At 46.4% G+C, this 13,401-nt stretch overlaps 1 protein-coding gene across 1 annotated transcript in view; it reads left to right on the forward strand.

Moving 5' to 3' along the window:
• The first annotated feature begins 479 nt into the window (after positions 1 to 479).
• Positions 480 to 13,401, forward strand: part of PDLIM1 (PDZ and LIM domain 1) — a 45,845-nt gene continuing 32,923 nt past the window's right edge. Inside the window, exon 1 of the mRNA XM_030865146.3 lies at positions 480 to 706. Coding sequence (XP_030721006.1) covers positions 611 to 706 — 96 coding nt within the window. The 5' untranslated portion in view covers positions 480 to 610. The remainder of the gene's footprint in view (positions 707 to 13,401) is intronic.

Here is a 13,401-nt window from a genome sequence, read left to right on the forward strand (position 1 = left end):
AGTTAATTCATCTGTAAAATGGGGCTATAAATGCCCTGACTGCTTCATATTTTCAAACGATATCACTCGAAAGCACCTTTGAAACATCGTTGTCGTTTACAATAAAAAAAATGTGAAAAGGAGCTGACCTCAAAGGGATGACTTTGTACAGCACTTCCAAACTCTTTCAAAAGCGCCAAGCTTTGTCTCCTTCGAGGTCGCCGGAACCTACTCGCCTCTCACCTAGCGCCCGCGGCGGGGCTGGGAGTGCAGCCGGGCGGCGGCTGGCGCGGGAGGGAGGTGGCGCTGGGGGCCGGGGCGGGGCTGCTGAAATCCCGAGCCCCCCGAGCTGACCCCAGGCTCTTTCTGCCCGACTCTTGGCCAGGCCCTGTGCGGGCGCCGGGGCGGGGGGCAGCTGCGGGCCGCGGGCGGGAGGACAGGCGTGGCAGGCGGCCGCGACGCGGCCTGGGCGGAGCCGCCCCCGCCCTCCTCCCGCCCAGCTCCCGCCCGCCCCAGGCTCCCCGGGCCCGCGCCGCGCTCTCTTTCTCCGACAGCTGCCGGGGAGCCCAGCGCGCTGCTCTGCGTCCTACCCCGTCTGTCCCCGGGAGTCGCCTACCGCCGTCGCCGCGCCATGACCACGCAGCAAATAGCGCTCCAGGGCCCGGGACCGTGGGGCTTCCGCCTCGTGGGGGGCAAGGACTTCGAGCAGCCTCTCGCCATTTCCCGGGTAAGAGCAGCCTGGGACGCGTGGGGAGCGGGGCCATCCCGGGCTGGGGAGCGGCGTGACCCAGAGGGGAGCTGGGGCGGCCGGGGCGCCGCGGGCGCTGTCGGAGACGGCGGCTTCCGGAGCCCGGGACGGAGCCGGGGCGGCCGGGCGCAGCCAGGTGCGCCAGGTGCGCCGAGCGCTTTCCGCGCACCTCGGGCCCGCAGCCCCCGCCGCGCTTGCCGGACGCTTGCCGGGCTCCCAGGCGAGCCAGCCGGCTGCGGAGCACCACTTACCGCGTCCGCGGGACAGAAAGGCGCAGTTTTCGTGCCTTCGCTCCGGAAGCGTGGCCGGCGCGTGGACGCGCTTTGTCCGCGGGTGAAAGGCTCAGGGTCCCCGCAGATCCCGCACGCTGGGAGGTAGCGCTTCCCCGTTCTAAACAAGCCGCAGAGCGGCGGAAAGCAGTTTGGAAGTAGCAGGAACCACCTGGAAAGTGAGGTGGAGAGGATGGGAAGTTTACTGGGGCGGGGGCGGGGAGGGCGAATGAGGTTAAACGCAACAATCGAAACAATTAGTTTCTCACTCTTTGGACTTGATCCACGGCCAGGTTTTACCTCTCTAATGTCTTTTGGAGAAATGGCGGGATTTTGGAAACAGACCAACCCGTATAAACCCTCTTGGACATTCCACTACTTCGCGGGAGATGGCCGTGCCGTATTTCTGCCTGGCATTTCGGGATTACCAACTGATCAGCCCTTTTCCCCCATAAATAGGGCTGCGGTGGGGTTCCCACCGTATGTGTTTGTCTGGGGGAAGTTGGTGCTTGAAAAATTCTCAGAGGGTCCTCATCTGTTTGGAAGGGCCCAGGTTCAATCGGAGACGACCAGGTCTATGATCCCCAAATAAAGCAGAAGCCCGAGGGAGACCCAGACTCACTGTTTGGAGGCCCAGGCTTTGGTCATCTTGCTAAAGGCAAGGTTGATGTCCCACTGAGAGTTGCCACATTCAATGTGCCACCAAAAGGCGGGCAAGAAATTTTTTTTGAATGAAAAAAGGGAGCGCAAACACTCTCTGGTACCCAGCTTTTATAGGCCTATCATTCCATTCTTGGGCTCATCTGTTTGCTGAAGATGACCCTAGACCTGCCTCCCCAGCCATCGGAACATTCCTCCTTTTTCTTAGAGGGGGAGGGTGGAGAGGGAAGGGGAATATCTCTATGGGTCTTTTTGACTTAGGTGCTTGCCTCCAGCCCCCGAAAGAATATGGTGGGAGGCGCAGGAGGAAAAGAATTGGGGCTTCCTCTTTGGATTCTCTCCAGCCACAGTCCTACCCACATTCCCTTGCAGGTGGGCCCTAGTGGAGTGATGTCTTCTCTGACCATCCCACTCCCAAAAGGGGCAGGTGCTTCAGTTCTTAGGCCCTGTCTTCCACCTGCTGTCCCCAGGGGACAACTTCGATTATTCTTGCAGGTACATGCTGTCTTCCCAGCCACCAGCCAGATTCCTCAAGTGCAGAAACTGTGCCTTCCCCAAATCTGGACCCCTGCCCCCAAGGCTGGCACCGAGCTGCACCTGGCTGTGCCCAGTAAATCTTTGCAGGTTTATTAATAAATGCTTATCCAGGGAAGGCACATTTAGACTCGCTTACCTCATAGTCCATTTGTCCCCACTCTTTGTGTCTATAATTAACCTGTCAGCCGGCTCAGCTTCTGAATTTATGTATGACATGAAACCCTTTCTTAAGAACTGGAGAATATGGCTTCCTCCAAGGAGTCGGAGCTGGAGCTGGAGCTGGAGGGACAGAGTGGGGGTGATTAAAAAAAAAAAAAGAATTGAGAATATATTGGCCATCTATTAAAAGGGCAATTACTGCCTGCCATTTTAGCTGGTGTTAAAAGACTTAATGCAAGTGGCCCTGTGCAGGAATGATGGTATGGGGTGGAAAACACAATACTGTGAATTCTTTAGTTTGTACCCTCATCTGTTTATTTTTTTATTAGCACATGTCTCATGAGCATATAGCATATTCTAGAAACTATACAGCAAAGCCCTGGAGTCCCAGAAATGAAGACGACATGGCTCCACTCTCAAGGTGTTCATGGTTTAGTGAGGGAAGCTAATCTTTATAACGCCCTGGGTTGTGCTTTAATTGAAAAGTGAAAGTGACTCAGAGGAGGTGACATTCTCTTGCTGACAGTAATTTACCTGTTTATTCATCTCATTATTCCCACATGGAAAAAACGTGGGCCTCCTAACTTCCTGGGAATGGGAAAGTCATTGTCATAAAGGGTCCCTGAGGTAGCTGTCTGAGATCTCGTATAGGTCTGATTTTTGCTTCTTACTTGAGCTGTACCTGGGGTGAGTCTTCTACTGTCTGTGGCTGCCTTTTTTATCTCTGCAACGGGGATAACTCCAGCCATTGGCTGTGAGTTAAGGTATGTGAGATTGCTCTGTAAACAGTGAACAGTAGTGAGGAGGTGTGAGCATCCGCAAAGTTATACAGACGTTCTGGTTGGTAGGTGTGCTAGATTCATCATTCGGGGCAGATACAGTTTGCTGTGGTTTCGTATATGCAGACTTTGAGTCTCCACACCAAAGCAAACCATAAAATTAGGCTGGGAAAGGAGTGCCTTTTATTTAAATAGCTATGTTTGCTTTCTCTTGCATGAATTATTCTGGTATTGGCTTCATTCTTTTGTCAAACTACTAAAGCTCCTGAATATAACTCTGTAATCTTGTATACTTGAAATTATTTCTTTTTCTTTTTTAACTTTTTTATTGTGAAATTAAAAAGTCATAAACTAAAAATGCACAGCAAATGCTTATAAAGTAAAGACCTGTAGAGTTACCACCCAGGTCAAGAAATAGAACATTACCAGGACCTCAGCAGCTCACTAACCTACCTCCTTGTTTTTAGCCAGTTTCTGAACAGAAACAAACAGAACACATTTGTGTGTGTGTGAATAGCTGCTTTTGTTCCTCAATATTTTCATCTTTGTTATTGTGATACACTTAAAAAATTTCAATCCAGCTCTCCAACTGTGAATGGACGTAAACTATCTTTCTTCCTTTTACCAGTTTCTCATTTAAGCCTCTACCTTGGACTCCCTGAAGTCCTCCTTGGACTCCTGACACATTTGCAATTGTCCTCTGAGATTTTTTTTCTCTGTCAGTTCCTGCTCCAGGTCTACAGTTGTCTATCTCCTTGAGTTGTGGTATGTTTTTTTTTTCCCCCATGTCAATTTCTTATTTCCTCTAGTTGCTTTCCATGGAAGTCTTCAGAGAATCCACACCCAGGCCAAAATTGCTGCGGAGTTTATGTTGACTGTTTTTCCTCTCCCAGCAACTGACAAAAGGCAGGAAGGGGCGGGGCCAGAGATAAGGGGATGCTCTTGGTGGGAGGAGTTGCTCATTTGCCTCTTGAGTCCTGGGGAAGCCTTTGCTAAGAGCCTCTGGTTTTCGCTCAAGTGTCCTAAGGAGTGTTTAATAATGGATACTCTGTAGTCACAGGGTCTTTTCTGACTTTAAAGAGTGTCATTTCCAGACTCAAGTAGGCTTGCGTCATGTCCTTAAGGTCGAAAGAGCAGGGCTTATCTGTCAGATTGTGAAAAGTGAGAATTGTCCATAAAGGCTCATTATGCATTAATGGCCCTTGCTCTGTACTCCCTCATTCTGTGAAATTGATCACCCGGGAAATATTAGCTGCTCCAGCTGATCTAAGGAGAGGAGGAAGAGGATGAATTACAGGGAATGGCTTGGAAGTGAATGCTTGAGCCTACTGGCATGAAATTCACCAAGCCATGTTATGTCCCTTTGACCAGAGACCCTGCCCCTTACCTAAAATCCTGGATGCCAACCTTGCTGGCTTGTCTTTGAGGAGGAGAGAGCGGAGAATGGTGTTAAGGTATTGCAACAGGGCAGATAATTGAGAGGACGTTATCATTTAACCACTGAGATCACTCTCCTACTCTGATCAGGACTGGGGAAAGCACCAGAATTGCTCTTGTGCTGGGACTAGTTAGGAGTGGCTTCCAAGCTGTGCTCATTCCCTAGGCCGTACCTTGCCATTGCTCCCTGGAGGAGAGGAAAAGGAGTATTCTTTGCCTTTTACAGGGGAGAAGCTCAGTGCCCATAGGTTAGGTAATTTGTTTGAATTTACAAATTTTTTCAATGAATGAACTACTTCTTAACTTCTTTGTAAAGGAAAAGGTAAAGGCTCATTTAAAAATGAGCAAAAGGCTATGTCAGAAAATTAATTTTTAAAGGATGATTTGACTTCCAGTATGTCTCAGAGGAGAGCCTGGAGAAGCTTCCAGAACTTCTGTATGGTGCCTGGTAGAGTGTCCAGGGCAGGAACTCAGGCTGAACTCCAGTCCTGAACACCACACTGGGTGACCCCAGGTATGTCACGTGCCTTCTCTGGGGCTCAATTCTCTGTAAAGATAAATAAAATAATAAATAAGTAAACCAGTGGTTTTGTACCCTTTGAATATGAGGGCCCCTTTTTTTTTAATTGTTAAAAAGTGTCCCAACCTCTCATATGACATTAATTGTACCTTCAACCACCAGTTGACGAGAAAGCGTAATATGAATTCAGAAATGTTTTCAGATGAATTTGGGTTGTGTTATTCATCTGTGAATATCTATGCCCAAATGACTCTTATGTTAATCACAAGAGCGTCCACTTACACTTGGAAGATTTGTGTGAGACTATTTATTTGATTGGCTTGTAGCAATGACCATAGTTAAACTGTATATGACTTTTTATATGCCAGGCAGTGTTCTAAGAGCTTAACATAGTCTTTCAGTAATCGTCACAAGTATCTTGTGAGGTAGATACAATTAAGATACCCATTTTATAGATGAAAAAACTGAGCCATGGAAACATTAGGTACTTTGCCCTTGTCATACAGTAGTGAGTGGATAGAACTGGAATTTGGCTGAGGGGTCTGGCTTCAAAGCCCATAGCCTTAACCTCTCTGTCATAATAATGTTTTAACAGTAGCTAATATATTTTGAATGGCTACTCTGTGCTAGGTGTGCACTTGCATTATCTTTTTCTGTACTCCCCACAACCCACGACACAGGGACACAGGACACACAATACATACGGTAAATTGAAGAGCTGGGATTTGAAGCCAGACAGATTGACTCCCAGGCCAGCTTCAACCACAGTATTCTGCCCCCTGATAAGCTGTAACTGTCAATATTTCATTGATAATAATATTACCCAGCACCCAGGTCTGAGAAGTGTTAATGGCGGGGCAGTCATCAACATGAGGGGTAGGACTCTCCTGGGCTCCTCACCCCAGAGGCCCTCATGCCCATGGATGGTTGGCTGGGTTGGCCTCAGCCTGAGTGCCCCTGGAGCTCAGAGCATCCTAGAGAGCAGCACCTCACCTTCCTGTTTCTCCTGAAAAGCTAGAAGCCACGGCCCCACCTGGGAGAACTGACACACCAGCTACAGGATTCCATGGCCGTGCGGGCAGGGAAGAACAGAAGAGCCGAGGAATTGGATGCTTTGCCAGAGAAAAGCCTCTGTAGGTGGCCAGGAGGGGATTTGGGGGCAGTTTTTATGGCAAATGAAGATGACCAGGGAGAGGACAGATCCACCTTGCCCAGCCAAGGATGGGCCTGCAAAGTGGCGGCCAAGCCAAGTCCAGAACAAAATGTACCCATGAAAACCTCAGACGAGGAAGGTAACTTCCGTATGGCACTAAGCGCCCTGTGTGATTGTTGATACTGTTACTAGCGCCGACGTGGGTGACGTGGAAAGCTCATCTGTGACTGAGGTCCGTGGTGTATTTTTATATGTGTAGTACACTGCCTTCTCAGCAAATGCCATAAACATGAAAAACACCTTTCCGAAGAACACTCTGGTCTTGTAGGAGGCCAGGTTCTTGATCAAGGACTCGGCCTAATTTTAATAGATATGACTACTCATGTCTATCAGATAAGAAGATAGGACATAGGTATGACCTATATAGGATAAAGTTGTCAAATGCATACAGATAAATAAAATTCAGGTGATGCAGCAATGATTTACATCCATTTCTTTAAAAAAATTATATAAAAAAATACTTATACTTCCACAGCTGAACGTGATCAGACCCTATGACCCAACAATTCTCCTAGTTAACTGGTCAATAGAAATGTGTCCACATGGCACCAAAGGCATGTCAAGAATCTTCAAAGCAGCACTGTTCACGATAGCCCCGAACTCGGAACAGTTCAGATGTCTAACAACAGTGGGATGGAGAAATAAATGGTGGTATATATAAGTGTATTTATAAACGTATGAATAATGCTATGAAACACTGCAGCCATGAGAATGAAGGGATTACAACCATGCACAATGACCTGGATCAGACAGGCAGACATGTTGAGAGAAAGAAGCCAGACATAAAGCATAAATACCACATCATTGCAATTATATGATTAATCAGGCAAAATTAATCTATAGTGTTAAAGGTTGGGATCACAGTGACCTTTGCCAGGAGGTTAGTGATGGGAAGGAGGCACGAGGGGCCTTTGGAAGTTCAGGTAATGTTGTGTTTCTTTATTTGGTGCTGATTCCACGGGTGCGCTTTCTTCGTGAGAATCCATCCAGCTGGTTATTTACAATTCGTGTCCTTTATGTGTGTTATGCCTCAATAAAAAACTTACATAACAACCCTTGTGCTTATATAAAAGATCAAATAATATAAAAATGTGGACAGCGCAAGGTAAAAGCCTTCCAACACCCTTCCCCAATCTTACTTCTCAGAGGTAAACACTGTTTAACGGTTTGCTGCAAAACTTTTCAGACATTTTTCCGTTCGTGTAGCATTTTTAAAAATCAAATTACCATGTCATGGTGAACTATTTGGATGTCACTGCTTTGTACTTTCTGCCTTATTTTTAATGCAGCAAATCAAGAATTAAAGCCATCTTGATATCATGGGAAAATGAAGTCTCGGTATCAGCCTGATCTAGGTTCAAACCTTGTCTTGTCCCTATATTAGCTGTATGTCCTCAGGCAGGGTTAGCCTCTGAAACCTCAGTGCTCTCATTTGTAAAGCGGGAATAATAGTCCTTGTCTTCAAAGGTTGTAGTGAGGATTAAGATGATGTCTAGACAGAGCTTAGCACTATGGCTAACACATAGAAGGTGTCAGGATACAGTGGTACTATTAAAAAAATATATTAGTGGTAGCTACTGTGTATTGAGTGCTTATTATGGGCCAGACATTGTTCTAAACTCTACAAATGAAATCTCATTTAATCCAGCAACAAATGAGGTTGACCCTATTATAAATTTTATTTGATAAATGAGGAAACTGAAGCAATGGAGAGTGTAACTGCCCAAGGTTATGTGTTTAGTGAATGGTTAGGATTTGGGTTATGGGTGGTTGTTATTGGGGCTGTTTAAAAGCACACGGGATTCACTGGGACTTGTATAGGGACCTTTGAGAGACTGATGACTTCTTGATCAATTAGTCAAAGTATTCTACTTTGCTATCTGCTTTTTAATTATATTCCTACCTAAGAAATGATGGTCTTTCAGACTAAGAGCAATAAGTCTGTTCGATCGGCCACCCCTTAGCGTTAATAGCTTCCTTTTGCAGCGAGTGTGAAGTGAAGCTGGATTACGGCATAGCTCAGCTACTTGGACCTGAACTACTTCATTGCCTCATTTTCTTAAGCAAATGGTTATGGAGTAACCAAGAACATTTTGAAACATTCTTAGGGTTTTCAAGCCAACTGCATAAGCTCATACAGCTTCTGTTTCTATAATGTGGCTTCAAAGTCTGTGCCATAGCCTGGGCCCACAAACAAACTGAGTCAGAAGTCTGACCAAGGAGAGTTCAAATTCCGCATCTAAGTGGCATACTGCAGGGGCGGGGCTCTGCTTTGTCATCCAGCTCAGAGTCGTTTAAATTTGTACCTAAATAGGGACTTCCCTGGTGGCGCAGTGGTTAAGAACCCGCCTGCCAATGCAGGGGACATGGGTTCGAGCCCTGATCTGGGAAGATCCCACATGCCGCGGAGCAACGAAGCTGGTGCACCACATCTACTGAACCTGTGCTCTAGAGCCCACTAAGCCACAAATACTGAGCTCGCGTGCCACAACTACTGAAGCCCATGCACCTAGATCCTGTGCTCCGCAACAAGAGAAGCCACCGCAATGAGAAGCCTGTGCACCGCAATGAAGAGTAGCCCCAACCGCCGCGACTAGAGAAAGCCCGCACGCAGCAACGAAGACCCAATGCAGCCAAAAATAAATAAATAAAATTTTTTAAAAAATTTATACCTAAATACTTGGACACAGCCATTAGTTTGAAGGAGGTTGTCCCTAAAGGTGCATGGCACTGAGATTGAACGTGAATTCCAAATTTCTTTATTCCAGTCTTGTTTGTATAATGTTAAAAATTATTAAGTTATCATTATTTAATATTAATACACCCAACTTGTAAGGTGATTTATAGCACCAAAATACATGGCTACAAAATTTCAAACAAAAGAACACACACCATAAGATGTAACAAAAAATTGGGGTCTTCCCTGGTGGCGCAGTGGTTCAGAATCCGCCTGCTAATGCAGGGGACACGGGTTCGAGCCCTGGTCCAGGAGGATCCCACATGCCGCGGAGCAACTAAGCCCGTGCGCCACAACTACTGAGCCTGCGCTCTAGAGCCCGTGAGCCACAACTACTGAGCCCGTGTACCACAACTGCTGGAGCCTGTGCTCCGCAATGGGAGAAGCTACCACAATTGGAAGCCCTCAGCAACTAGAGAAAGCCCGCGCACAGCCACGGAAGACGCAACGCAGCCAATCAATCAATAAATTAAAAATTTGGAACATAGAAGAAGAAAGAGATGTGCCAGGACCTTTCAATGAGGTGGTTTCTGTAATTGCATACTACATTTAGCTGTGAGTTTTCTGGTGGAGGCAAAATAGGAACCATGTTAAGTTATTTAGGCATCTGGAATGAAATAACTTCCGCAGTACTCCATCTGCATTCAAGGATGTTGACCAGTGGTGTAGGGGATTTTTTTTTTCTTTGTTTTGGTAAGAGATAGGAAAATACTATTCTAATGGATGTTTCTTTTCTTTTCTTTTTTTTTTTTTTTTTTTGGCCTCGCCCCACGGACGGCATGTGGGATCTTAGTTCCTACCGGGGATGGAACCCCTACCCGCTGCAGTGGAAGCGCAGAGTCTTAACCACTGGACCTTCAGGGAAGTCCCTGGATGTTTCTTTTAAGGGCCTTTTATGCATTTTAATAGAATGTAAGCCTTGAAGTTGTCTCTGGAGGCGCTGAGATCTTAAGATTCTAAGTATTTTTTGTTTACCTGGTTAACATTGTTCAGGGAGACCTTTGGGGGAAAAAGGCTGGTCAGCATCTCCCTTGATGTTCCCAAACCTAGTGAGCATCAGAATCTTCCGGGAAGCTTTAAAAAATAAAGATTCCTGGGTCACACTGTGTAGACCAGGGGTCCCCAACCCCCGGTCCTCAGACCAGTATCTGTCTTCAGTCTGTTAGGAACCGGGCCGCACAGCAGGATGTGAGCCTCATCTGCCGCTCCCCATCGCTCGCATTACTGCCCGAACCAACCCCGCCCACCCTATCTCTGGAAAAATTGTCTTCCACGAAACCGGTTCCTGGTGCCAAAAAGGTTGGGGACCGATGGTGTAGACTCCCCTCAGTAGATCTGAAGTGGGAAGTAGAGATCTATTTATATTTTTAAAACCTGAGAGGATCTGACGACCAACTTGTTTGGGAACCATTGCCTCATCCTTGCCAATGTCATTTCCCCCTAAGTTATTGGCGAGCTAGGTCAATTTCTGGTCTGAAGTTTAGATGCCAATTCCAAGGGTCAAGGTTAACAACATTCTGTGAACATTCAGGAAATTGACCTGTATTCCTGTCTGCAGAATAAAGTCAGAGAACCTTCGAACAGGGACAGTTTCCCTTGCGGGTGTGGGGTGAGGCTGCTTCAGAACTGTTTAAACTGTTTGACAAGTATTTGGTTAAAACCCCCATCTCTGTCAAAAGAGTGGCAATACAATTTATCATCCAGACTGAAACACACTGTTGAAAATGAAATGGGGTGCTTTTGATAATTAAGCTGGGAAAATCTGTTACCATCCCGGGCAAACCAGGGTGTCTTGTAGTCCTAGTCATAAAACATTTCTGCATATAATTTTTTAACTAAGTCAGTGGTCACAAGCACATTTGCATGAAGGGGTTCGGAGACAACATAAAAGAGTTTTGACTCGAGGGTGAGGTAGTGGAAAAATTAACAGCTGCAAGAAAGATGCTAAATGGCAGCTGGTCCCAGGTTTCTGTGTTGGGGGCAGTAGAGCATGGTGAGAACTGACAAAGTGGAGAGTGTCTGCCTCAGCTAAAGGGGGCAGAGTAATTTAAATTTTGAAAAGCTAAGATTGTAGACTGGATTCATTTCATGGGCCTCCTCCAGCTTTCAATCTTGAGCTTAGGGAGTTAAAGGAACCCAATCTGGCTGTCAATCAAACACGTAATTTTAAGTAGAAGTGCCTTTGGACAAGTCCTCTAGGGGAAGCCAGCCTCAGAATGGCTGTCCTAGAGGCTGAATTGTCGACCTCTCGAATGGGTCTGCTTCTCTCAACTGCCATTAGGGAATATCTGACAAATACAGTCACCTTAATCTCAACAGAGCTAGGGCTCATTGGTTGTTTCTTGGCAGTAACTGGGCAGTTGAGTCAGAGGCTATGTTTAAACTCCTTTGTTGTTCCCCATTGTTTTCCAGATAAAGTACAGTCTTGTTAAAAAGAAAACGACAGAACTCTTACAGCCTGGTCTATTTTTACATCTCCAGACTCCTCCCCTTCCTCTCCCTTCACTTCCTGTGTTTTATCTGTGCCAGTCCACGTGCTATTCCAGTAAATTGCCATGCTCTTTTCTGCCTCCTGTAGTGCCTTTGCACAGTTTTAAGCAATGCCTCCTCCATGGAGCCTTCCCTGATTTCACCTTTAGGCTCCCATTGCCTCTTTACTTGTTTCTAGCATCAGCTGTTGTACATACCTGTCTGCCCCAGGAGATTGTGAACTTGACAGTGTGCTCTGCCTGAATCATTTCAGGTAATCCTCACAACAGCCTTTCGATGCCCGGACTGTTATCACTCCTGTTTCATAGGTGAGAAGAGTGAGGCACACAGAGGTGAAACATCCCACCCAAGGGTACTTACCTCACAAGCACCAGAAACGGGACTTGAACCCTGGTCATCTAACTTCAGTAGCGACATCTTAATAAGCTATACTGTCTTTGAGAATGGACTTAAGGAATGTCTGTCTGATGAGTGAATGAATGAAAGAAAGAGGTAACAGAGGAGGGATAAAATAGGTATATGCCATAATACGGGGGAAGAAAGTCATCTTTTCATTTGCTGTGGCCAGAGGGTATGCATCCAGTTTTGTATAAAAGCAATATTTAGTTATTTAGATGTAAATTGAAGAAAGTGGGAGAGCCACATCATAGTCCTGTTCTGCACCATTTAGAAATGACATTCTATGAACCTTCTTTTGTGTTTAGAAGTCTGACGGCAGTGCACAGGCTTTAATGATGCAGTATAGGATGGATGTACAGATTGGACTCTGAGCAAAGTGTCTACCTGCGGCGGCAAAGGGTGAGAGAGGCATGAGTGAATTCTGCAGAAGACGGCAGATTGTTCATTAGTGGAAATTGTGCCTAACCCCATTTATTCTCAGGCATCAAGAGTTGTGTGATCACGTTGTAAGGTCCCTGGGGAAGAAAGCTGGAAGAGGGTTTTTGAGAATGTCCATTGAACAAATTAATGGGCCTGTCCCTTTGGAGGAGAGTATAGGACTTCTGTTCTAGAAACTGAAGCTGATTCCATTCTGAGCCGGTTCTGATGGAATTTGACGGTCAGGAGGAAATCAGAACAGACAGTGGGGCGTGCTAGGTTAGGTGGACGGACCTCGGGGCCCCAGAGCCCGCCATTCACCAGCTGTCAACCCGTTCCTCCACTTCCTTCTCCATGATGATGCAAATAATGTTGGCTACCTGATAGTATCTCAGGAGGACTGGGAAATTCTACCCTTGCCAAACAAACTGTGTTTGACACATAATTAGCACTCATTAACTGATAAATACTGCTATGATTGTGATGAATAGTTAGTGTGCAGTAAGGTTTGGAGTCCTCCATTCATGATGGGAACTAACCAGAGTTGGAGACACAGGCCTTCTGTCCTGAGGGCTTTTCAGTTCTGACTTGAGTATTTTATAAGGGGAGGAGTTACTGGGCCCCAGCTCAGCGTAGACCAATGGAGATGGTTGTCTGATGGATGGCGAGTGGCACCCAGGCCTTGGCAGGAGTTTGCGACACTCCAGTTCCCTGTGTTGAAGGCCACAACAGATGAGTCTGCTCAATTCTGGATTTCTCTTTGGCTCTGACAGTGGGGTTTGGAGCCTCTGCTTGTGGCATTGTGGTAAAGCAGAAGGGGAATGGAATTTGGAATGAGGGAATCTGGTTTCAAGTTCAGGCTCCAACCTTTAGCTGTGTGAACTTGAGTCAGTCACAGCTTTTCTGAGTTTCAATTTCCTCATCTGAAAAATTATATGTTGGTGGTGAGGTCATCATCATTATTATCTCAACTAGGAGAATGTTTGTGAAAGAGCTTTGTAAAACGCAAATCCCATAATTTGTTTAAATCCATTTTCCCCCCAGAAATAGACAGCTC

Source organism: Globicephala melas, chromosome 16, assembly GCF_963455315.2.
Source record: "Globicephala melas chromosome 16, mGloMel1.2, whole genome shotgun sequence".
Lineage (NCBI taxonomy): Eukaryota > Metazoa > Chordata > Mammalia > Artiodactyla > Delphinidae > Globicephala > Globicephala melas.